Raw genomic sequence first — 25,976 nt, forward strand, 5'->3', positions numbered from 1 at the left:
GGAGGGGCGGCGCTCGTTCGGTGGGGAAGCTGCGCCCCGGTTCTGTTCCGCGCCCCTCGTCCACCGTCGCCATGGCGGAACAGCCGCAGCCTGTCAGCCCCGTGAAGAACTTCTTCGCCGGCGGCTTCGGGGGCGTATGCCTGGTGTTCGTGGGGCACCCGCTGGACACCATCAAGGTGAGGGGCGGCGCGGAGTCGCCGGCCGTGCGGCGGGAGCGGGCGGGGAAGTGGCGGGAGGAACTACATTTCCCAGCGGGCGCCGCGCCGGGCGGCAGCACTGGCGCGGGAAGACTACGCTTCCCGACGGGAGATGCGGGGCCGCCGAGGACTACGACTCCCGGCGTGGCTCGCGGAGGGGCTGTGCGGGCCTTGAGCGCCCCCTGTCGGCCTGGAGGCCCCACAGTCGGCGCTCAGCGAGCGTTACCGAAACGCGGCGTTAATTCCGGAGCGTTCGCGTGGGGTTGTAGCCTAATATCGTCTCAGCAGTTAATTAGTTGAATACATTAGCTATTAAAGAAGTTAACACTCGTTCTCTTAACTTCTGCAGAGAATAAATGGTGCTAATGCTCTGCAGGCATCACAAAGTCAGCTTGTGCTGCCCAGTGGTCGCAGTGAAGCGCTCTCCCAATCAAAGGTGGGGCAGAAATACTCAATAAAGCAATGTCTTCTTGTCCCCTGCTGCCAGGTCAGACTGCAGACCCAGCCCCGGCCGCAGCCCGGCCAGCCGCCGCTCTATTCTGGGACCTTTGACTGCTTCAGGAAGACTCTGACTGGAGAGGTACCGCCACACTCATGTGTGCCATTTGCACCCCTGCCAAAAGCGTCAGTTGTTCTGTACGTCACAGGAATGGAATTGTGTGGGAGTGCCCCCTGGAGACTGTTGGAGTCCCGGGTTATCGGTTGGATTGACTCTAATAAAAACTTTCATCAGTGTACACAGCTTGAAGGGAGATCTCGTTATATCCACTCGTTCCAAATCTCTCCTGTGGTTCAAAATAGCACAACGTTAATGTCTGTAGAGTACAGGACTAGACTTAATATTGGCTTTGTTGTAGGCAGTGGGCTCGTGCTGTCTTTGGTATTTGGAGATGGCAGTGGAAGTTCTAAAATAGGCAGTGACTTCTGTTGGTTCAAGCAGTGCTTTTACTTTCTTCTGCGTTGTATTATGCCATCTGTGAGAAGGCAGAGGAATATTCATTTGAGTTAATAGATACGTATATATATATTTTTTGTGGAGCATTTGCAGTAGTTTTGTTTAGCCTTCAAAAGGTAAACAATGGCTTTCACTCCTGAATCAGTTGAATCACATGATTGAACCGCAGTCTATTTTGTTTTTAGAAAGGCACGCAGCCTTGGTTTAAAGACACGAAGTGACATGGAGTCCACTTAACTGCTTCCTAAGGTTTTCCAGCAGCTATTTACCATTGGGAAATAACGACCTTAAGGCCCTGCTGTTCATTTACTTGTGTTAAGTCTGATTTCTGACCACTGGATCTTGTTAGGTAACTCTCCATGAAATGAACAATCTGTCTCCTATCTGAAATCTACTTTTGTGGCGGTATTTCACAGGTGGTTATATAACCAAAACAAGCCTCACTTCTGTGGTCTCTCCCACAAAGCAGAGATACTTTACTAGCTCTGAATTCCACGCAGTTTTTAACACCCCTGCTGAAGCACGGACGTCAGAGCTGAGCTGTAATAATAGCCTTCTGATGTCGAGTTCAGTCGAGTAAAGCTGCCTCTCTACTCCTACTCAGTGCTCATCTGTTTCTGCATGGAAAACTGCTGAACCTCTGTGCCTTTTGTTTCCATTTGTTCATGGGAAGACTGAGCAGAAGAGTCTGATCTTCATGAGCCAGGCTGGATTTCATTGTAGCCGGCTTTGTCTCTACACTTACAAACACCCATTGGGACATACTGACTTATTCTGGGGAGGGGAGAGGATGAATGGAACTAGCAAATATTTAACTTGTGCATGTAGCTTTTATCTAGAAAGATAAGTCCTTTTTATAAGAAAAATATTCAGTTCAAAGGTAAGATGAAGTAAATACTGCTGCTGGGATCTGCATTAGAATTTTTCTGTATGTTTAGCCTGGTGGAGAGAAACATCAAGGATGTAAATGTTTATGGTGAAAAATTTTCGACTTACGGAAGGAAAAGAAAAAGGTTGCTCTTGAATTCATTCTAAATTGAATTAGTGTGGGGAGTGAAGTAGTTCGCATCAATGTCCCTGGCTCTTCCCTTACCATGGATTTGATCCAGCATTCTCAGGCTCAGCAATGGGAGTTTACACTACTGCATTTGATATCTTACTGATAAAGCACATCTGCATTTTTTGTATGTATCTGAAAGGGAGGACTTTCAACACAAACCAATAGGACTGTCATTCAGGTGGCTTTTAACTTAACATCTTTGTACTTGAGATGTAAGTACAGGATGAGTAGTACTGGAACAGAAAGGTTCCAAGAAGATTACAGTATTTCCTGGGAAGCATAGCTTTCCTCTGAAATAGTTAAACAGATATAATCATAAATGAGCAATAGATCCTGTTATTCTCATTAGTATGATTGATGTGCTGATACTATCCTATACTGTAGCATTTTGCTTTTCAGTAAACGGAAATGTGCACAAAGCTTATGCAAAAACAAGTAATTCTTACAATAATGTTTCCTGCAGGGAGTCCGAGGCTTGTACAGAGGAATGGCAGCCCCTATTATCGGGGTGACACCCATGTTTGCTGTGTGCTTCTTTGGATTTGGCTTGGGAAAAAGACTCCAACAGAAAAAACCTGATGACATTTTGACGTGAGTTCCTGAGTTAAGTGGACAGTTGGGAAAGCACTGTAAGGCTCCTGCAGCTTCCTGCATTGTCGTGCTTTGATTTGTGGTGTAAATTTGTCTTTTCTCCTAGGCTATAAATATAGTTCTAAAAAATAAAACGCTCGTGTGTTTTAATGCTTCTGGAAGCGTGGGACTGATGGCATGGGCTAAAAACAGACGCCAAGTGGGCAGGTGCCATGCAGTTCCCCTTCTACGCAAGAAAGAGCCATTAAGGAACAATTCCATTTTAGATGAGTACAGAGTGAGTTATATAACAATTGCCTTCCAACACTCACTATTAATGGAAACTCATGGTCAGGCAGTCTTGACAAAATTGACATTCCTGAATCCTATTTCTTTTCCCTGGTTTTGACTTTTGCTGCTTTAGTTTACGATAAAACAGTAGCCATAGAAATGCTTTTTATTAATTTCTGAAAAGCAGTGTTTATGAGCAGCCCTCCTCTTAGACACATCTGAGAGAAGGGAAGCTGAGAAAACTTTATATTGCTCTCTCCAGGTGAACGTAAGCTTGAGGAAAGCCCTCATCCATAAAGTCCTCCCTTAACTCCTTTGCTCTATTGTGATTTATAGCTGTCCAGAATAGGACTGTAGCTTAGCAACATTTTATTCTATTATTTGTGCAATGCATAGGAGCCCTGTCAGAACGCAGGAGTTCAGTGTGTTGAGCTGAGCGAGGCAGGGTGGGGAGGAATGGTTTCTGTTAGAGCCTTGACTGGGCAGGGCTGTTGCTGGGTGCACCTGGCACTGCAGCTCGAGTTGCTGTGATGGCGAGGAGCGAGCTGCCTCTGCCTCCATCACCCTGGGGAGGCAAGGCAGGGGCGCTTGATGCTGCTTGCTCTCCTTGCTGTCAGGCTTACCAACTTTGCAGACAAGGCTGAAGAGTGAAACTGGGAGTGTGGATAAGGAACTGAGAATACAGGGAAACAAAGGGGTTGTGGGCTTACTGCCAGCAGCCCAGCCATCTCTAGAGCTTTGTGTTTTGTACAGATTGTATCAAAGGGAAGTTTTAATGGAGCAAGTGAAGCGTGGCACAGTCTTTGGACTGTTCATGTAGAGCTCTTCCCAGGCAGAGCAGCAGGAGAGAGAGAACGAAGGTCAACAGGTAAGAGGTGGATCTGTCATTGTGTACAACTGTAGGTGCTGCCTTTGCACAGTGAGATACTGCACGCCAAGGATGGCCAGGCCAAACAGAAAAGTCAGGCTCTTAGCACTCTGGTTGTGGTCCTGAGGCACGCAGGATAGCAATATTGATTTTGAAGAGTGGTTTTGGAAGGAAGGAGATTGAAAAAACCTGATGAGCATGTTCTGTCTTTTCTGGGGCTGAATAATCTCAAGGTGAGTTAGAAAACTCAAAGCTTAGTCTGAGTAGGAGATACATGTAGTGTGGCAGGTGAAGCTCTGAAAGGTCTGGAAGATGGGAGTGGAGAAAATTAAGGGGAAATTAGGGGTAAAGAAAGGTGTAAGGTTTGGAAAGCCTGAACAGATTACCATCCCTTGGGCAAATGAAGGGAAGTGAAAGGTGTGGAATTTAAATTAAGATATTAGATCTTTTTACTAGGGAAGGTAACAGGAGATTGGATGTTAAAATTGAGATGGAGAAAGTCAGCCTCTGTAAGGGATTTCTATAACAGACTTATTCATAAGAGCAGCTGCAATGTGTGTGGGGATGATGGCAGGCTGGTAGGGCAGACTTGACTACAGCACAGGCTGAAGAACTGAGAGACTGAGGTTATGGAAGTGAGGCTGCTGGCTGTACAAGCAGGAATAAATGTGGAAGCTGAGATAATTAAGCAGAATGTGGGAGACTGCAAGAAGAAGAGAGTATTGAGAATAAAAATCAGTGGAGAATGCTGTTGCAAAAAATGTAAGTGCAAGGAATATTAGCAAATACGGTAGATGTGCAGACCTGAATTAATGGTTGCTGTGGGAACCAGGGCTTTGAATCCCAGAGACCTTAAATGTTTAGGTCTAATTATGCATTGATGAGGTACTTCTGCACTGATCAAAAGCAGAAAATGCATATCTATCTAGTTCCACTACCAGCCTTCCATAAAGAGAATAACTTTGTGATTCAGGGGTCTTTCTGCCCTTCGTTTCCTATGTACTGTGTTGCGTTAGTGTCTCACTTCTGTTTTTTCTGCACAGATATCCTCAGCTGTTTGCAGCTGGCATGTTGTCAGGAGTGTTCACAACAGCAATCATGGCTCCAGGAGAGAGAATCAAGTGCCTTTTACAGGTAAGGCATTGGATATGGTGACAAGAATTTAATTTTAGTGGTCATTCCTGAGGAAAGTATTTAAAAATCCATGGAACAGGCTTTTAATGTTTGGGTGACTGCTGGCTGTACACCTCCTGAAGGATTTTTAAAACACTAGAGGAAAACGTAAACCTGAACAAATGAAAACACTGTCTTCAGCAGAGATGAGAAGGTTTGCTTATGTCAGGCTCTCTCGAATTCCATTAGCATGGTGATGGGTGTTCACATTAGTTCTGACAGATGTCGTATTATCGTGAAAGTTTTATACACAAACAAATTGTTTGAACTTTACTAAATTATTCAGAGGCTACTTTTTGTCTGTGTGAGTGTAAGATTACCTAACTGTCTTCAGTAGCTTTAAACTTAGAGTGGTGAAAAATAGGGGAGAATCTAGCTACTGCATGGAACAGTAAACATATCCTCAGCTTGAATGAGAGAGTGCTTTTTGAGGAAATGATGCGGAGGCTTCATATGTAGGAGTGCCTGAAGAATGAGTATGTGCTCTTTCCTCTCTGGAAACATGCACGTGGCTTTCTAATTATTAGCTGAATGATTGTTCACCAGCCAGAAACCTTCACAAGCCAGAAACTGTCACTTTAATCCTTCAGATCCAGGCAGCTACAGGTGAAACTAAATACAGTGGCTCTTTGGACTGTGCAAAACAGCTGTACCGCGAGGCTGGGATTCGCGGCGTGTACAAGGGGACAGTACTCACCCTCATGAGAGGTAACTGATGGAAACGTTCTGATGCTGTTTCAGCTTGGGGTACTTGAAGATAAGAAGCCTGACGTAGGTCTTGCTGTCACTTTAGCCAGTTGGAGATGCTTTCTGTCACTCTTTTATCCTTTTCTGCAGTCTGCAGTTACTCCAGTGCCTCAAAGGGACTGAGAAATAAACATGAGATTTTCAGTGAGTGAGGAAGAGATTAGATGACAAAGATCAGAGGGATGTAGGAAGTAATTAAGATCTGAGAAGCCAAGAGGAATTAAAGTCCTCAGGTGCTGAGAACAAAAAGAAAAGAAAAATGCAGAAGTGGGCTTATTTTTCCTTTCTTGGAAGAAGAACTGTGACTTCTGTCTGTGACTGTTGTATAGTGCTGATTGATTTAAAAGACACGATGATAGCAGTTTGCTTTCTAACCTCTTGAGTATGGGTTAGACTTTTAGACTAGGATGTTCTGACCCCTTTCACAAAAACAGCCACAAAGTAGCTATGCCAGACAGTGAATCTTCAGGCACTTTCTCCTGTTGAACAAGGTTAGACTGTTCCCTGTGTTGGGTCAGTGCTTTCCAAATACAAGGTGAAATGTCTGTATTTTGATATCTCAGTTGAGGAACTTGTTCTGTCATCTGATTCTCTTAGTATTAGGAAAGCTAGCAGCTCTGTCAGGGTCCGTAGCTGAGACTAATTGCCCAGTTTAGGTATTACTAAGAATAGGCTATGAAAGTATCTTAAAACAAAGCAAAATCAAACCCATCAAGAACAGAAACATCTGGCTGCATTAGAACAAATAGTGTGCTAAACTGCTAAAGTTTCTGAACTGATCTAGTCTGCTGTGGAGCAGTTAAGAAAGCTTGGAGCTCATGGATTAATGGCCATGTTACAATCTTATTTGAAGGGCTGCTGACAGAAATGCTCAAGAACAGGTATTTTCCCAGTTCTTGCCTTTTAGCACCTGCTCTCTTTGGGAAAGTTCAGGTTCCTCTGTCTAAAATGACAGTTTTTTTTGGTTTTAGAGAATGCTCAGAAGAGCAATCTGGATTTATTCAGCGTTGATGTTGAACTGGCATGGGGCTGCTGTGTCTCCAGGCTTCATTTTGTTTTCCACCACTCACAGATTTTGTTGTTTACCCTCTAGATGTCCCAGCCAGTGGAATGTACTTCATGACATATGAATGGCTGAAGAACATTCTGACCCCTGAGGGTAAGAGGTTAGTAAAATCCTAAAGTCAGTTTTTCCTGGACCTGCTATTTAATTTCCCTAGTTAAAAAGAGATTTAGAGCAGCATCAATAAAAGAAAAAAAACTTAGTCACTCTCTGCAATTAGAGCTTTTTTGGTCTGGAGTTAATGGGCAGAACAATATTCTGAGTTTCGCTCAGAATTTTAGCCCTGGATTTTATTAGCCAAGTAAAGAATACTTGGAATAGGTCTGTTTGCTCTTCCACCCCTCTGTGTGTGCAGAAGTCTGTTCTGTTTTTTGTCTTGTGTTCTGTCCCTGTCATCACCACCACTGCAGAGCATTTTGTTCGTGCTGCTGAATGAAAGGATTCAAACTTCTGGGCTGGAGTTGGCACATTTTGCAGAGTGCTCTAATTCTTGGTCATCTTGTTCATATTATTGCGCTCTTGTCTGTCTGCAGCGTTGTGCAGCCTTCTGGCTATCAGCCAGGCTTGTTGGTTGTCACATTAGTCAAAATATGCATTGTTTTTTCCTTCTTTTTTTTTTCCTCCTCTCTCCTCCATTTTCCACCCACCCCAACCCTGGCACAGTGTGAGTGACCTCAGTGCGCCGAGGATTCTCTTTGCTGGGGGCTTGGCTGGAATCTTCAACTGGGCAGTTGCCATTCCACCAGATGTGCTGAAATCGCGTTTCCAGACTGGTGAGTAGCATGCCAGATTGTCATGGCCACACTCAGCACAGTGCCCCTGGGAATAGAGTGGGCAGTGATGGAAGATGCCATTGGAGCATCTTCTTTGGTGGGAGGTAGCGTATCTTGAGTGCTGCTTGAGACAAATACACAAAAAAACAGAGTGTGTTTCTAGCTTTTTAGTTGGTTTCCTTGCAAACTGTTGTCAAATCTGGCTCTAATTCTTTCTCTCTGCCCCCTACTAATATAATGATCCCCATTTTAGATACCTGTTTTGAAACATAAGCATGGAAATCATCATAATAGAACCAAGTGTTGTGACTGTTTTATTACAAATGTAAGTCTTTGAAGGGCTTTGCTATTTCACTTCAGACATGGCTGTGTAAATCCTAGTCTGTACTGTGTAAAATTTACAGTAACTGTGTCTGCCTTGCTGAGAGTATTGCTTTTGGACTAACAGATCTGCTCTTATGCATCTGTGGCTTAGTTATAGCAAGGATGGCCCCGGGCCTTTCTATCAGTTTAACAATTTTTTGGTTGGTTTCTCTGCGAGTATTTTTTCAGTGCATACTTTTACTGAAGCTCTCCTGTAGTCTCTGTCTGCAGGCTTAGCTCTTTGCTAGACATCTCTTGTGAATTACAGATCATGGTGATCCAGTGAAGAAAACTTTTTTTCTGTGAATAATGGCTGCTGTGGTCATTGGCATCACGGAGGGCTGTATGTGAAAAACGTCTCAGCTTTAGGTCCTTGTTCCACAGAGCTAATCTGCAGTGCTGCTTTATGGATGGTGTGGTTTTTATGGTGGTTCTATGTGACTGAGTTGCTTAGTGGAGTACTTGTTCAAAGGGCTGGTAGAAGGAGTGCTTTCCAGAGAACTGTCAGGAGAAGGAAGAACCAGTTCCTTGAATAGAATTTTTTTTTTTTTTAAACACCTGAGCAAATCTGTGTAACATCAACATTAAAATACCCAGTGGTTTGTTGTGCTTCTTGGCTGGGGCATGAGATAAGATCACTTTCTGTTTTTTATAAACTAGCTTCATCAGCTTTTACTGATGACCTTCCTATCTCTCCTAATTGTGGCTTTGTGAGAGCTGTCGTCAACAGCGAAAGGAACAGCTCACAGATCCAATCCTGACAAAAGTTGTTCTTCCTCTCTTCGATTCTTCTCCTCCTCCGTCCAAGATGTCTTCATTATGTAGATTTTTTTTGTGTTGATGGTGAGCTCTTAGCTTCTGTTTACTGAGCTGGTGGTTTGGTTTGTTTGCTTTTGACTGAAAAAGGTCATTTTCCCAAGCGGATGTTTTCACAACACAGCTTCAAGCAATGCTTGGATTCTGATGTTGTCTAGCAGTATGAACCTGATGAAAATCCTTACTATCACTTATGCCTGAAGTATTTCTGATTGCTGCATATCTTAGCTAATGTGTTTTGTATCTTTTGCAGCTCCTCCAGGAAAATACCCAAATGGCTTCAGAGATGTGCTGAGAGAACTTATCAGAGAGGAAGGAGTTGCATCTCTCTATAAGGGCTTCACAGCAGTCATGATCAGGGCATTTCCTGCTAATGCAGTAAGTAAACTGCACTTCCAGATGGGTTTGGGGACATTGCCACCCATAATGAATGTTTGTAGTTTGCAGAGGAGACGACAAGCTGCCTATTGTTTTACCATCTCGGTGAGATTCTCGTAACTAGGTGCTTTTGGCTGTTGATATCCAGGTTCCAAAATGTACCTTTATCTAGGGGGAGCACCAACTGAATCTTCCTTCTAAGCTGTGCATTAAAGCACAGTATTTCTGTCTGCTTGTATGTCCACCAGTAGGACACAGAAAAGCATGGATAAATGTGGTCTGGTTTCTCCTTCAATAGATAATGAACCTAAATGATTAGATGTTGTACCTATGTATGAAGAAATAGAGACATCAGGTGTTTATATTGCTGCATTCTAAAGCCTTGTTTGTAATAGGTTATGGGAATCTTTATTTGTTCTGTTCGTTCTCTTTTCCAGGCATGTTTTCTTGGTTTTGAAGTTGCTATGAAGTTTCTTAATTGGATTGTACCAGGTCTATGAAGATTACGAAGTCTCTGGAAATTAGAGAGGAGAGGGAAGAGAGTGCAAGTCTGCCTCAAAGGAATAAATGAATGATCACTTGAAGTTTCAGGAATGATTGCTTGTCTAATACCTTTTTGCCTTCCTCACATTCTTTAGGTGGTGCTATGTGCCATTCAGAAATATAAGGCATGACTCTGAAGTAGAGTTGATGAAGAGCTAGAGGTGATACACCTGTATTCTGAGCCAATGTACCACAGCAGTAATGCTGCTAACACACACTACACCTTAAGTACTTCCTTATGGAAGAAGGGGAGACTTCCAAAATAAATTCTTTGTTTACTGAAGAGACATGTAGCTATTAATGCTAAGTTGCTTGAAATAATTGTTAGGCAGTGTGTGCTTTACTCTCAGTGCCTAAGTTAGCAGCTGCACATACTAGTATCTACAAGCAGTGTCAAGTAGTGTTCTCATCTTATGCAGTATTTTCAGTTGTGGATGTTTGCATGATGACAGCCATTTTAATGTTATGTGCATATGATGCAGCAAATAAGGAACAAAGCAGATGAGATTAGTTATGTTTTGGTGGGTTGATAGGTATTACAGGTACTTAACAGGGTATTACACACTGATCTTCTCTATAGAACTAGGGAAAAATGAATTGTGCTCAGACACTTGTTATAAACTTGACTAAGGTAGCCAGTGGGGAAATGTTTGACTCACCTGAACTTTCCTCTGAAACACCTTTGTAACTTTCCTTTCCACTGAACATATCCCAAATGTGGTTTTACAAGTACAGCATGATTCATAGCAGCCCATGATGTACCTGATTCGTCAAATGCTGCATCCTGGAGGTTCAATCCCTCACCTAAGAAATTTTAACAGGACTTCTAGGAACTCAATTACTCTGACACAAGGGGAAATATGAAGGTGACACTGGCTCTGCAATCTTGTCTAATTTTATTCTAACTTCTGTTCCTCCGTTTTCTTGTAATGTTATTGAACATTATCACATTTTAAATTGAGAAATTACTAATGCTAAGAGGCAAAAAAAGCACCTTTTATTTTCTCCTGATTTTGTTGCAGTGTTACCAGAACTCAATAAAGCTGGCTCCTGCTTGGCTTGAATGTGTGCTTTGGTTTCTTTTTGTCTGGTCGTGAATGATTCGTTTGGCAAAAATTTTCCAATTCTTAATTCTTAGATGTCGGTGGGAAATAGGCTGTGCCTTACTGCTTTTAATCTTTATCTGCTTGCCTTTTAGCTTTCAGGTTTTTGGTTCTTTAAGTGATACTGGAAAATAAATGTTCTGCACTTAGCAGGACTCAAAAGGCAAACATGAGGTGCTGTTATAGCTGAAGCTCTTTAACTATAAAGCCAGATGCTAAATAAACCCTCTTGTCTGTGGAAAGGATTTGATGTTTTTCAGGAAAAGGCCTGGACGTGGATGCAAGGCTGCTTAGGGAAAGAATCTGTGCTGTTGCCACAGAGAAAGGGCAGCTGAGAGGTTGTTCTTGATTTGCTGTGGCCTATTTGTCTATGCTGTAAAGAAACAATCTCACCTTGGCTTTCGACAACTGAGCTGTTCCTGAATACACCGCATCCAATGCTGCTTCCAAAGCCTTGAATCGAGTTCTTTCCCAACTCTTTGGAAGAGAGTCTGCCTTCCCCAAAGCCCACCTTCATGATTTCCAGAAAGAAGGTGGGAGGTGTGAAACCAATGAGGAAGCCCCTCCTATGGAAAAAGCCAGTTGCTTGGAGCTGCCCCAAATTCTCCTTGCTTTCTTACCAATGGCAGACCCTCCCCTTTCCTTGCTGCCTAGGAACCTGCTGCTGCTCCTGCTTCTCAAAGTCACTGCTGTGGATGAATGAATTACTTAACACCGAGTTAATGCTACTTCAGAGAAATAGTAATTAAAGGATGTTAATCTGTGAAGCTGTTTTAAACACAGCTCTCTAGGTTTGTTGAGGCTAAATTCAAACTAAGTCAAACTAAGTCTGCTTTTATGGATGTGTGTTTCCTAACCACCAAATGCTCTCCCTGGCTTTCATTCTCTAGTTATTCTGATCACTTCTTTGACCTTTGTGTGGGAACTGTGATGCCTAGAAGCAATTTATCTCAGCTTTACGAAGTGTTATAAAGCTTCAGTTTTTTATTCCATTTTACTTAAGCGTTACAGAAATAGCAATGCCTCTTGGGAGGGACAGAAGCGTGCATACCACGCGTCTCCTTTCAAAATTTCAAAATTCAAACTGATCTTTAACACTGTTTGTTCCACCTGTCCTGTCAACTAATGAATGCTTCATGTTCAGCTTCTGATCTCACAGGAAACTAGAAAGAATGGAACTATAGTCTTGGTTGTAAGTGCTGTTCTAGATTGTTGTTTTTTTTTTTATGCAATTGCCCAGCAGATGGCTGTCTGGGGCTGTCAGCAAGGTGGACAAAGCAGATCTAAAGGCAAGGCTAGAGGCAAGTAAGCAGTAGCACCAGCTGGGGCCTAGTGTTTCCACCCGTGGCAGCTGTAGCTTTCTGAGTCAGGCTTCAGAGGTTTTATGTCTCTAGCAGGACAGACAGGCAGCTGGAAGGTAGGAGCCTCTTCTGCCCTTCTACCCTTGTGAGGAAGACTGTCATTCTTTCGTCTTGTGGTGAGGGGGAACAGGACACTTTCTGTGAGCTGGGCTCAGTGAAGCCTTCTCTTAACCTATGAGCAGGCCTGCAGTCGAACCCTGGCTGTGCTGGCATCAGCTCAGTCTCACCTGCCTGTAGCCTGAAGCAGGACTTGTTCTAAAAGACTGAGAGACTTCCTGCACTCTCTAATACTTCAGCTGTTACTAGTAACTATAAACTATCTCCCTTCTACCAAGCTGTCCCTTTCCTTAATACCTTCCTTTTAAATGTAGCTTCATATTTTTTAAGAACTTCAGATTATTTTTCCAATTTCAGTTATCCTAATTGTACTATCCCCACCCTGATGTTTTTACAGAGCTTTGTATTTTGCATGAAGAAATACTGTTTGTTTAATATGATCAACTCCATTTGGTATTTCTAGTGAAGTTAAATACAGAAGAAGGAGAACAAGAATGAAGGGTTGCTTTGCAACAACAGCTGTGGGAGGAGAAATGTTTAAAGTAGGCTGATCAGACACATCTGCTTGTTTGTTCAAAAGCTCAAGAACTACTGAGAACTGATACAGCTATCTATCACTTCTTGCACAAGAAATTCCTGAGTTGCAGGTTGTTAAGAACTGGGAGTACGTACTAGGGAAGTCACACAGAGTGCTTTACTTCCTGGGTTCTTTCCAGAAGTATCTGCTGTTGGCCACTGTCAGGTGCTTGTTGGGAAAGAATAGACAGACCTTAGATCTGATTGTTGAAAGTTGGACTGGGTCCACTATAGAGGGTTACTCAGGACTGCCTCCAGTTGGCTTATGAATATCTCCAAGGACAGTGGCTCTGCAGCCACTCTGGACAACCTGCTTCAGTGTTAATCGCCTTCACAGCAAAATAAATTTCTCTTACATTAAAACAGAATTTCCCAGTTTTCAATTTGTGCCCACTGCTCCTAGGAAGAGACTGCCTCTGTCATCCACTGAGCCAGTCATTTCATCATCAAAAGCTGCTAGGCTGAGCAGGCTTGAAATCCCCCCTTCCAGATCTATGCCGACAGCTCTCTCACTCACCTTCTTGGCCTTCCAAGGAAATGACTTCCTGGAGGACCTGCCCCATCACTTTCCCAGGGATTGAGGTAGGGTTTACCAGGCTGTATTTCCCCAGATTGTTCTTCTTGCTTTTCTTGAAGATTAGGCTCACATGTACTTTCTTCCAGTCCTCAGGAACATTCCCTGATTACTGCAACTTTTCAAAGACAGCCAAGAATGACCAGCCAGTTCACTCAGTAGTTGTGAATATATCCCATGGGGTCCCGTGCACTTGTGTATATTCCATTATTGTGTTTTTAATGATACCTAACTCAATCCCCTTGTGTCATGAAAGAATAAGTCCACATTACTCCTGACTTTCACACTGGTCTCAGGGGCTTGGGTTTGCAGAGGACATTCTTGCCATCAGCTGTGGAACAACAACCAGAATAAACTGGTAGCTGGTATTTTGGGACTGGTCCTAGAGCAAGTAATCTTTCAGCATGGCCAAAATAGTCTCTTCCGGTGCTTCACAGCCACCGGGCAGGAATGTACCACATTCGTGCTGTGTGAGAAGGTTCTTCTCATGACACCTGGGCTCCAGCCATAGTGCTGCTTCCTTTTACAGACCGCGAACAAAAAAGCCTGCTGGCTCAACAGTCAGAGGCTGCTGGTGCCATTGGATACGCTCTGCACTGAAGAACTTCAATAATGTTCCTCAATTGCTCCCATTTGAAAATAGGCCCAGCCCCCTGTGCAGCTGCTTCGCAGGGACTTCTGCTTCTGTCCTAGAGAACTGCTAGGAGCTACTTCCCTCGCGGTGTGAGCTCCCCCATAGGCTGGGAAGCAAGGCTGTAAGGATCCCAGCCTCAGCCCCAGTCCCTGGGACACAGTACTGGTAGTCCTACCTGTGCAGATGGGCTGACTGCCTGCTCAAAGGCCCTGTACCTGATTCTGGCTGAACCTGTTTGATGTCCTGGTTTTATGCCATGTTTTGTCTTTCTGTCCAGTAGACTGCCTTGATTAAGCAGCCCAGTGAAGGAATGGGCTGCAGGGCAGAATACACTGCCTAACACTGCAGTCTTGACAAAAAAAACCCAAAAACATTTCTAGCGCAGCAACTTTTGTGCATAACTGAGGACATTTTGCTCTGGCTCAGAGTGTTAGAACAATATAATTGGCAATTATATCTCCAAACCTGGTAAAAATGTAAACCTTTGTTAGTGGACAGATAGTGCTTTTACTAACGTCTCCACATTTAGTTTAGTTTAAGCAGTCTATAATTCATAGCTTCTCTTACTGGAAGAATGGCTATAAAGATCAGTATCAAAGTTACTGCAAAAGGCTACAGATAAGCTTTATTTCCCTTTGTAGATAACAGTTTGAATGTAAATTTGCTAAAGTACATGATGCTATTGCTAACTGTAGGTATTACTGACTGGAAAGCTGAAATGTTCTGTTCTGTAATGACTGCTTCTTTGTCAGAGTGCTGAGTGCTGGCTTCTCTGATAGTGCTGCTGCTCTGCATTTGAGAGACGTTGCACACAAGCTGTTGATACCTAAATAAATGTTGAGCTGCCTGGCTATGGATACTCCAATGCTGAAAGCAGATCCTAGCAGCAGCACTTCTTTATAGCAGTATTTCCTAATACAGTTTCCTAATAGTTATTTATTACTGGCAGGTGTTTGCTCCTTCCTCTCCACTTTGTATAGCCAAAAAAACTCTAAACTTTCATTTAGCCTTGAATACTTTTTCTCTGTTCTGGCTGAAGGTAAGAAAATCAATTTTCTTTCCCTTCTCATCTTTAATCTCCATATAGATTTCAGCAGAACCAGCTGAAATGCTGAAAAGGTATAACATTACAATGAGTCCTTCTCCTCAAGTTTAAGCTGATGTGATGGAGAAAAGCCTGCAACTGCCTGCATAGACAAGTGCTAAACAAAAATACATCTCTCTGAAACACAACCCTCCCTGCTCATTCTTCCCCACTCACCCTTGACTTTGTATCAATCACTGCCAGGCAATTATCTCCTTTGCTGACTGCCTCCTGGCCTGAGCCAAAGTTCAGGAACTGGCAACTGGTGGGAGATCACTCCAAAGAAGGGAACTGGCTGTTCTCAGAGTCCCTTCCCTCACTTCCCAGCAGCTGCAGGCATACTTAGTTGCAAGACACCACAGGCTTTTGTAATACAGCTCAATTCAGGCTTTCACAGCAGAGGTTTCTCTTGGAAAGGAGGCTGAAGCTGCCCCAGGAAGTAGGTAGGAAAGGAGGGAACACGGGGACCTGGTCCTACCCCTGCTTTGTCAGTGGCAGCACCCCAGAGAAATGGGCTGGCTATAGCTGCTGCTGAGATGGGAAAGGTGTAAAGACAGAAACTACTAGTGCAGCTTTCCTAGCAGCAAGTCTCTGTACTTACCCACCAGGCCCTAGCAAACACAGGCACAGAAGGAAGGACTTTCCAAGTCTGTTTCCCAGGTACACACTGTTTCCATTCAGCAAAAGCTGTGTTGGGTCTGCAAGGTTGAGTTTCATCTGTGCCAATGAGGAGCTGGAGATGGCTCTGCCTCTTCAGGAAATGTCATGGGTGAGGCACAGCATAACAGTACCAGTGCAAAATGTGTGTCTCATTTGAGAGGAGAAATACCTTGTGGTACAGACAAATTACTTCTTGTGTTGATGAAAAATTTCTTTTTTTCCCCCTCCATTTTCCTACTTATTGGGATGGCTGAAGGAATGAACCACTCCCATGTCATAAGTACTGCTTGTTCCAAAAGCAGAGTCACTGCTGGGATTTCATTCAGCAACAATCACAAAATGAACTAACACGTTCCATTTTCTATCAGAACTTGGCCCATGCAGTAAAGGACACAGATGGAATGGAGGGTGTCTGCATTTGTCACCTTCATGGGAATTGCAGCAGCAATTGCAAAAGCAGCACAACAAACACAGACCCAAGGTGAACCATTCCTGGAAAGGTCAGAGCCAAAGGTTTCCTCCTCCTGGGAGGCAGTGCTGATGCTGATGGGGCAAATGAGGGGATTTCTCACTAGGTCTCCTGCAGTTCAGCAGTTGTGCACTGGTGGTGCAGTTCTGTGGAGAAGCCACTGTGTGCACAAGCAGCTGTCAGTTGTCAGTAAACGTTTTGTCTTATGGTCTAGAAGCAAGAGTTCGTAGAGGTGTGTGTGGGGAAAAGTCCTGGTGAGTTAGATCACAAAGCCTGGCTCATTCACCACTTCGTGAAAGAGCAGCTCGGGCATAAGCAAAACAGGCAGGGGGCAGAGCCATTCGATGGACTGAGCAACTATCTTCAGGACATGTTGAATCATCTGAGGAAAGTGAGGTTACTGTGCCTCTTTTCCATATCAAAGTATGTTTTTCCTCCATAATCTATCTACATTTTCCAACGGTACAGTCTGAAGACATTCTTTTCTTGAGAAATCTGCAAACAAAAGGAAAACTTGTCTTTTTAGTTTTGTTTCCTAGTGAACTAGAATTTATTACGGCTAATATTACTCTTTCTGGAAAAATTAAAAGCGTAGTGTGTCACTGGAACTGCCTTACTTAATCAGACCAGAAATCTCTTGGCCCAAAGCGCAGCCTGCAGTCAGCTAGAGGAGGAACAAGGGAACACAGTGCACTATACTTCCCCAGCCTGCACCTCCACTTCTGCCAAGCCACATCCACATTTGAGGGAGGTATCGAGCTAGACACTGCAGCTGTGCCTTTCCATTCTGGTACTCTAGGCCTCATTTTCAGCTTAGCCACCTTTTGGGCACCTTTCTGGTTTTGGTCTCTACAGTATCCAGTAACAGCGAGTTGTGGTCTTCAATTGTGTGCTGCTTTTAGATTGGCTGAATGCTGATTTCACAGATGTCCCTTAAATCTTGTATCATAAGAAATATTAGCATGTTTCTCCTTCATCTTTTCTGAAATAGTTTGTGATTTTCTGGGCCTTTCTCTTTTGGGTTTTCTTATTTAAATTCTCCTTGTACAAAGCCATGATCTTCCCCTCTCTCTCTTTTTTTTTTTTGTATTTCTTGTGCGAACTGTATTCCAGGTCACAGTTTCTATACAGCCATATTGACATTTTCTATTTTGTTTTGTAATATTTTCCCTTGGGAACTGACCAAGTTGATTAATTAAAATTGGTATTGATTTTTAAATATGCTTTAAAAGTTTTCTGATTGAGTAGTTGGCCAACATTCTGTCTTCTATAGGTACTTCTATAACGAAAACTTCCTGGTCCATCATTTCTGATAAATTCAAATTATCTGCTAAGAAGTACTCTTACTAAATTGACAGAGTATTCTTTGCTGAAGGTAACCTAGCAACATTTACACCATCAATAAACAACTGGTGTTTTTCTGAGCAAAATAATGCCCAACCCATTGTTCTCTATTCTAACTCCATTGGTAGTAATGGCAATATTTACAATGCCCAGCCCACTGTTATTTAGAGTCTTTTTCTTAATTCATATTCCTTTTGATCACACTTCAGCTCACCCACTAAAGCTTTATTCAGAATAATTATAAGATATTGAAGTGAGATATCCATGGAAAATACTCACCTTGACTTTTCAGTTTAGTTTCCCCTTTTATGGTGTGGCTCACCATATGTCATATGGCTGCTCTAGATTCTCTGAAACATGAGATCTGCTAACTGTTTGATCATGAGTATTTTCTGATGGAAGTACTGTGGTAACCATGGAACTTTTGAAATTTGCCAAAATTTACTTTGAAAAGAGGATGTTTTCAAAACCAATGGTTTCCTGTGATGTTTGTTTTAAGAAAATGTGAGGGTTAACTGCAGTACAGAACCCCACCTAGATGATCATGGAGATAAAAACAGGAAATCCATTTTCATTAGGTACATAGATGCTTTCAAGTTGTCGTAGGTAGTGAGCTCATAGACTCACAGATGGCTTTCCCTGGCCCCAGGACAGCTTTGTCTGGGTTTTGTTTGTATCATTTAATCATTGAAAGGACAGAGGAGGAAGGTTCACCTGGGAGAGGACTTCGTACAGGAACTTCTGTTCCAGTCCTTCACAGACTTTTCTTTGTCAAATGTTAAGAGAAACCTTTCTCTGTGATCTGGCACCATGAACGGCTGCAAGTACTTTATGGGCACTACCTGGCATCTGCCAAGCCTCAGTGAATTCAATTTGATCTCTGTTTAAACCCAGTTAAAAAATTACAGCTATGGATATAGTGTGGACAGAAAGAAATACAAACATCCCAGGATTCAGTAGTGGGATCTGGCTCTGCCAGAGTACGAGACTATCTAAGATACCACAAAGGGGAACAGGAGAACAGAGAAAAGTACTTCCATTTCACATGGCAGCACATTGCACACAGGGTGTGAATACAACTACCTCTCAAAGGATTTTAAATACTTGGGAGAATTCAGCTAGGAAGACGCAATCCCCTTGTGGTCACTAGATCTTACATTTGTAAACCACAACACATTAACATCTACTGCTCTTGTTTACTTATTCCTTATGACCTTTTTTTCCCAAGACCTTCTTTGCACTCGGTATTGTTTAAATGATGTCTTTTCATAAATACAGAATCTACAACAAAATTTCCATTTCTGCTGAAAGCACTGAGCAGTCTTCATCAATTTCTGCGACTCTTTGCAGCAACCAAAGTATTAATTTTCAAGAGAGTATTCTTGAGACTTCTAGCTATCAAATACTGCTCCTAAGGCTCAGTCATCATTTTTCTCCTGTTCAAGTAGCTCTTCCCAAATTTATTTCAATATAAATTTAAAGAAATCTGTTACAATATATATGATAACAATATATATGATAAGGGTGCAAGCAAAATGTAATCTCATTTCTCTGAGAACAGCTCTCAGCAGCCTGAGAGTGTGAACTGCCAATACAGTGGGTGCTTGTTGCCTTATCTATTTTACCTTATTGGATCTTTTCCTGTAAAAATACATACAGTTGAAGATGCCATTAAGATTTCTACCTTACCTGAGGTACCAGAATATTTAAAAATACATTTAACAGTTAATTTACATTTAACTATTTGCTTTTGATTGTGAGAAGATGCCAAACACTGTGATGTGAATAACTCAGCAAGCTACTGTGTCCTTTAAAATGAAAACCTGTTGCTTCTTCTTATATTCAGCTTCAGTCTGAAAAGATGCATATTTAATGAAGACTGCACTGCTCCCCCTTTGCTTTAGGTGAAGAAAATAGCTGCTGAAACAGGCCTTTCATGTCTAGCACTTGATCCCTTGCTTTCTTGAAGTGAAATAACAGAGGTGGATTGTTTTTATTTTTGTCATTTCTGCCTTTCGTTGTTTAGTTCTTTGATCTTCAAATATCTCCGTTTAAAGGAAATGAATAATTATTTTGTTTTTCAAAAAGCTGCAGATGTGTTACTTGCGCTGCTGGCGGTGCCAGGCCCTGTGCAGAGGGGCTGCCCCTTCCCCAGGGCTGCAGGGATCTCCTCAGCTGTGGCAGCCTGGGCTCTGGTGCTCAGCTCCTCATCGCCCAAGCAGCAGCAGCTGCCCTCTGGTCCTGGAAACATTTCTCATTGCGCAGACTCAGCTCATTCTGAGAGCTTTATGAGGATTCAGTTATTCCTCCTTACCTTTCCTGCCAGCTTATCTTCTCCATCTCTCTTCTCCGTTCTTTTAAATAAATAGAAAACTCAACCAAGCTTCATGCAGCTTTCTTTCTAAGTGCCAACACTGTCACTGTGCAATGATTCATACTTGCTAACTCCCAAGAAAACCTCACTCTCATACAACATTTTGGGTTGTTCCTCACACGTTCAAATCATCTACTTTGGCTGTACTTCTGCTAATGCAATTACATTTTCCAATCTTTTGTCCTTTTCTTCCCCTCCACTTTTCACTTTGCCATGCTTTTTTTCTATCGGTTAATTGTTGGCTTCTCTATCTGGACTATTCTTTGGCACATCTGAGACTTTTGGATTTTGATCCCAATCAGCTCAGCTAGAATGCATTTTTCCCTTGCTTAAATTCTCTAACTAGGTAAAACAAATACTGAAAATTGAAAGATGATTTACAACACTATTCTTTTGTAGAAGATTTCTCCCTTCTTGAGAATCACTTTGTTTCCACAGTGTTTCTTTTAAAGTTTAGCAGCAAGGTCTTGAGAAAACAGCAGCACGTTGCTTTTGAGATAAACTCTTCTCTCTTTTTTTTTACAATTTCATATCCTTGTCCTTAGGTGGAAAATTTCACAGTCTGTCTTTGTGTCTCACGTTAAACAACTTCGCAATTAAAATGTTTATATACTACAGTGTCTTTCCTCCCTGCTTAATTTGAGCAATTTTGTCAATGAACTATTTTCTCATTGATTTGTTTTGCTATGCCTTCCTAGCATTGCCCTGCAGTTCAGGCTCACTAAGATTGCTCCTTGCTCTGGTCTAGCACAGCTCAGTGATACTTTCACTGTTGGCAGCCCTGAGTTGCCTCCATAAGGCGCCAGCTCAAGCCATCTTCCTCAGTGTCAGGCAGCTCAACTGACCCTTTTTTGTGTCTTCCACTCCTTTCTTGCCTTTGCTCTTTCTTATGTCTTCATTTAAGTCTCCAGCCAACCAAAATTGTGAGCTTGAAACACTCTTCTTATTAAATGTTTTCAGTTTTCAGAAATCTTTGGCAGCAAATCTTATGTAACCCTGCACTGTGCTTTAAAAGGGGACGAGAGTAGAAGTGAAGCGAGTTCACTTTGCTGTACAAAGCTAAACAGAAAACAAATAGCTAAACAGGAATAGCTGCTCTCTGAGCCAAACCTCATTTTAACATTGCATCCCTAAGTCTAGTAGCATGCTTAAGACTGATTTCAGACAAGGAGAAATTAGCCAGCTGTTCATGGGAAAAAAGTGAAGCTAGCACTATCTGACTGGGTTGTCAAGTACACAAAGAAAACCAACAGAAAACACTGTGCTTCTAACATGGATCATTTTTTGGTACTCAAAATACTGTTCGCGATGGCCACGATCCTCTACACGAAAGACGGCTCAGCAGGAAGCTGTTGTCAGATGGAAATTGCACAGTGCGGAATGATCTGGGCAGAATCACTCCTCATCTGCCTCTGGGATGCTCTCAACCGCCAGAAAAGCTGCATTATCACTTGCTTTTATTTCAAAGAGCTCAAATACTTAGAGATAGGGAAGAGATCGAGTGAGACGGCATAATTACATTCTTGTTTCTCATATCATTAAATCTGAACACAGGAACAACTACAATGCATATCTCTTGCACTCAGATTCTCCTGTAAACACAAACGAAGAGCCAAACGTTGCCTCCAATTTTGCTGTTTCACTGACAAATCAGTGTTCTGTATATTGAAGATGGCTGTGGGCAACAAGGGAAATGAACTCTACAAAATCTGAAGAAGGACTTGACCCACAGGGTGCTTATTTTAAGAACACCAGTAGTGTGTGGTAGCAAACACTGAACAATCTCTTAGGTTTCTCTAAGCCATAAGATAGGTTTAGGCTGTATCTTTTTCAGATGGTTTACATTAGGTGTGACTCAGAAAAGTCACCTTTAAAAGGGTATGAAGAAAGATAAGAAACTGCCTTTTTTGTCTGCATGTTGCCTCTAGTTTCTTGCTGACTGCAAATTAAGCAGCAGGGAACTGACATCACTGCAGTGCGTTTGAAAGGGAACTCCTTTGCTAACAGCGATAAAGTGGAGGAACATCAGTGTGGGGACAAAGCAGCTGTAAGGTGACATTAGAATCCCTAATTAGAATTAGGGAGCTGTCATTTTTCAGTGCCCTGAGAAGAACAAAAGACAAGTCTCCTCTCTGAGGCTTTCTAAGTTTAGGAGTACGGCACAGGAAAGATGAATACCCCAGACAGGTGGGAGAGCACAGAGTCAGTGAGGCATGTCGGCCTCTGAAAGTGCTTCAGGAGAGCACTGACCAGCTGTGATGGGGAGAAATGGCTGTCTGGAATGGTGATGGTGGACTACTCTGGATAGACGACTACTGACAGACTGTGAACGATCAGCTGAACAAAGGTCATGAAGGATTTTGATATGAAATGCGTTTGATGCATAGAGAGAAGACAGAGAAAATCACTGCAAAGTACGTGAAATGATGAGCCAGAAAATTGAACTTTGTGGCAGAGTTTATTTTGTACAAGAGTGAAACAAGTTTGCATTCATAGAAGCTAAAAAGCCGGTATGGCTGAGCCAGAGAAGGCTCGCAAAAGAGGGGACTGTGATTCAGCTTGGAGGGGGTAAGTAAAGGCTGGATCTTTCCTGTATGTAAAAGGAAAATGTGAATCCCAAAACTACTGATGCAATTACCAGAGTCACTGAGAAAAAACAGCAAGAGGTCAGGGAAAACTGCACCCTTTCAAGGCTAAATGATGCAAAACCACACTCACTGAGAAACACTTCTCACAGTTCAGGAAGCCTTTGTAAACACAATTAAGCATAGTTTTCATTGTGAGAATAAAGGCAGCTAATGTATTGCAGAAAATGTACAAAGAAGGGTGCAGAGGTTAGAGCTAAATATCAGAAATACAAGGCTACATCAAGCAGGAAGGCTACAATGATAAATACAGAAAGTGTTTACTTTTAAACATGTAAGTTAATACATCTGAGACATTATGCTACAGCATATAGTGATGTTTCTAGAAGCTAAAAGAAACACTAGACACCTTAAAGCAAGCTATGCTCTTCTGCAAGAATCAGTGCAAGCATTAAAAGAACAACCAATCAAAGTAATCAAACCCTAATTATAGCTAACACACAAAAACAGGACACAGAGGCTTGTGTTCAAAATATGCTGTTTATTCAAGAGCTAATTACAGTAGGCAAGAGGCTTCTCAAACCAACAGTGTGAAGGGAGAAAAGATTCCTACAAGAAAAGATAAGTGATAAGAAAATTACTTGTCTTTCTGTGCAAATTCTTCTGCCCTTTAAGATGGTCTTCTTGTTTTCCAAATTGCTCTTCAAATGCCATGGATAACTAATGTCTGTCTATGCATCAGACTTTGAACCCTTTTCTCTTATTAGCAATTACACAGGTGGCTCCAGTGAAATCCACAGAATGAATTCTGGGTGCTGATCACAGTTGTGATAAAGGACCTCTGGGCTCATAGAAACCTGTCACCATTTTCCTACCAGTTGGATCTGACTGCTGGACTGCCTACAGTCACCTGGGTGGGAGGTTTTATGTCTAACAATCTTAACAGAGGTATTTGCCTTTGTAAATCGATATTTAATCCTCTGCCTACAAGACACTTGGCAATGTTTATCCACCGTAATGCAATACTTGACTATTCTAGAATGAATGTACATGACTACCTCCATTCATAGATGCATCGTGTAACAAGAGACATTGCTCTCCAATTATTTCTGATGTTGCAATACATTTGCAGGTCCTGATTATACAAACCAAGAATGATGGCCTCAGCACTTTCTCTCTTCAGCTAATCCCCTCCTGCTGACATTGTCCTTCCTGCTGTCTTATCTTAACACATTAAACAGTAAGCTCCTTTTGGCAGTAGCCCTATGTCACCATCTGCAAGGAAACACACATCGGTCAGACTCCTCATCCAAAGCCAGGCTATGAACAGTCACACAGAGGGGCCACCCATCCCTGCTCACTGACCCTCCTCCCCTAAAGGCCAAGGCTGCCCCACTTTTTGGGAGTAGCCGCCTCGAGACAATTTGCTCTGGCAGCATCTGCTCACCTGGTGTCGCCGAGGCAACGTGGTCCCTGGAGGGGTGATGTGTTGCTGCAGCAACGCGATGCTTCCAGCTGCAGCCACTGCTGCCTTCCACAGACAGCATGGAGCCAGGATCTGGCCTTGCTAGAAGCACTGAGTGCCAGGGCTCAGAAGTTAGGGTGGTTGATGGATCGTAACAAGGATAGATACAAATGTGTATTTGTAATTCTCACTATAAAGCAGTTTCAGATTAAAGCCTTTGTCAGTACCCACAGGTCTGAATGAAATCACTGTCACATTCCTTTGCTGCTCTTGATCACATAGAGGTAAATTATGAGTACTCTAAGTAGGAGACTTTTAATGATGGTGTCAGTTTTCTTCTGGACCTATTGATTCAGCAGGTAATTTTAGTACAGATTCTCTGATAGTTGGGCTAACATAACAGGTAATTAAGTTAATATAACACTGAAAGGAAGAAGAGAGTAAATATTTGACACAGATCCACAGAAACTGATAAAGAGTACTCTTCCAGAAAGTGTGGGAAATATTTTATCACCCTCTTCTGACCTTCAGAAAAAAAGGTTAAAGGCTGTTCTAGCTCTTTCTCAGCAGAAGTTTCCCATTTCTGCAAGGCACACTTCATTATTTGTACATCAGAAATGTCCTGTTGTGCCAGGTATCACCAAAACAAGAGAGAGCTCTTCTAAACTTAAGAGATACTGAGACAAGGCTGGCTAGAAGGCTAAACACAAAACCAGCCAGGAAACAATGGAGCCCACAAGTCCCTTAGAGCCACCCAGTCAGTCTTGGCCAGGAGCTGTACCCTGTGTGCACCTTGGACTTGTCCTACTTTTCTCCTGAAGCTGCAAAAATACAAAAAGAGGTTTCTTCTTTTTTAGTTAACTGAAATTTTCAGATCACTTTCCTCGATAAATCATTTCTTTCCAAATCCAGCTGGCTCTAATAAGGCTGCTGCACTACTCTTAATGATTTGGAAGCAGTGTTAATGGCTGTCACCTGCTATGCTTCAGACTGTCAATAAAGACAAATTAACCACCAAATTTTGTTGGTTGAAAGACTGGAGGACCTTTCTATCACAGCCTGTCAGGGTACTCTAGCTGCTAGAGGGCTTGCTGCTGAGAAACAGAAAGCATTTCCCTGCTCAGAGGGTGAGATCTGTACCTGCACTGTAAGCTAGTCTTGGAGGGAGAAAGATGGTGCTGCAACTTCATCGTTTACAAGATCAACAAAATATAGATATATGTAAGAAATCCTAGCCACCAACTCGCTCTGACATCATTATAAAATGGCAGAGCAAGTCCCAGGCTCTTGCAGATTTTAGCCCTCTGGTGCTTTGAAAGTGAAAGTCAATGATCCACCATACCAGTTTGCTAAATAAATCTGCAGCTAGTGCCCATACATGAATTTACAAATTTTGATAGCAAGTTCTTAATAGGAAGGATTTTCTTCACATGATTGAAGAGATAATGTATCAAATATTACTTTTTAAGCTCTTGTAAAGTAATATATTTCAAATAACTTTTTTTTTGAAAATGGATCCTGATGATATAGATATGGTTAAAATATGAACTTACAGGGAGTTTTCAGAATAGGAAATGGCTTTTCCACATTGGCCTAGGGTCTGCCACGGTGGATCTAGGATTCCAGTGTAACTGTTGTGTGTGCTATCCCAATATAAGCACCTAATGCTGACTGAAAGAGTAGGAAGTATTGTGAAGATGGAGTTCCTTCTGAAGCAAAGTGAACAGCAGCAGCACAACTAATTGCTTGCTGCTACTATTCAACATTTTGCATAAGCAAATTCTTTTATAGCAGCTTTGAATTTTTACCGCATTCTGGACAAATAGCAAAATAACTTGTTATCATTGTGAAGATAAAAGTAGATAAGAAGAGTTCTTTGTTATACAGCTCTTA

General features: G+C 42.4%; 1 protein-coding gene across 1 annotated transcript; it reads left to right on the forward strand.

Annotated features, from left to right (window-relative positions):
- Window positions 1-6: 6 nt before the first annotated feature.
- On the forward strand, window positions 7-10,861 carry SLC25A20 (solute carrier family 25 member 20). Its single transcript, XM_010718616.1, has 9 exons — window positions 7-176; window positions 685-777; window positions 2,676-2,803; window positions 4,985-5,075; window positions 5,705-5,822; window positions 6,955-7,027; window positions 7,588-7,697; window positions 9,130-9,254; window positions 9,692-10,861. The coding sequence occupies exons 1-9, from the start codon at window positions 72-74 to the stop codon at window positions 9,752-9,754; spliced, it is 906 nt and encodes a 301-aa protein (XP_010716918.1). The 5' UTR covers window positions 7-71; the 3' UTR covers window positions 9,755-10,861.
- Window positions 10,862-25,976: the final 15,115 nt, after the last annotated feature.

Source organism: Meleagris gallopavo, chromosome 14, assembly GCF_000146605.3.
Source record: "Meleagris gallopavo isolate NT-WF06-2002-E0010 breed Aviagen turkey brand Nicholas breeding stock chromosome 14, Turkey_5.1, whole genome shotgun sequence".
NCBI classification, from domain to species: Eukaryota; Metazoa; Chordata; class Aves; order Galliformes; family Phasianidae; genus Meleagris; species Meleagris gallopavo.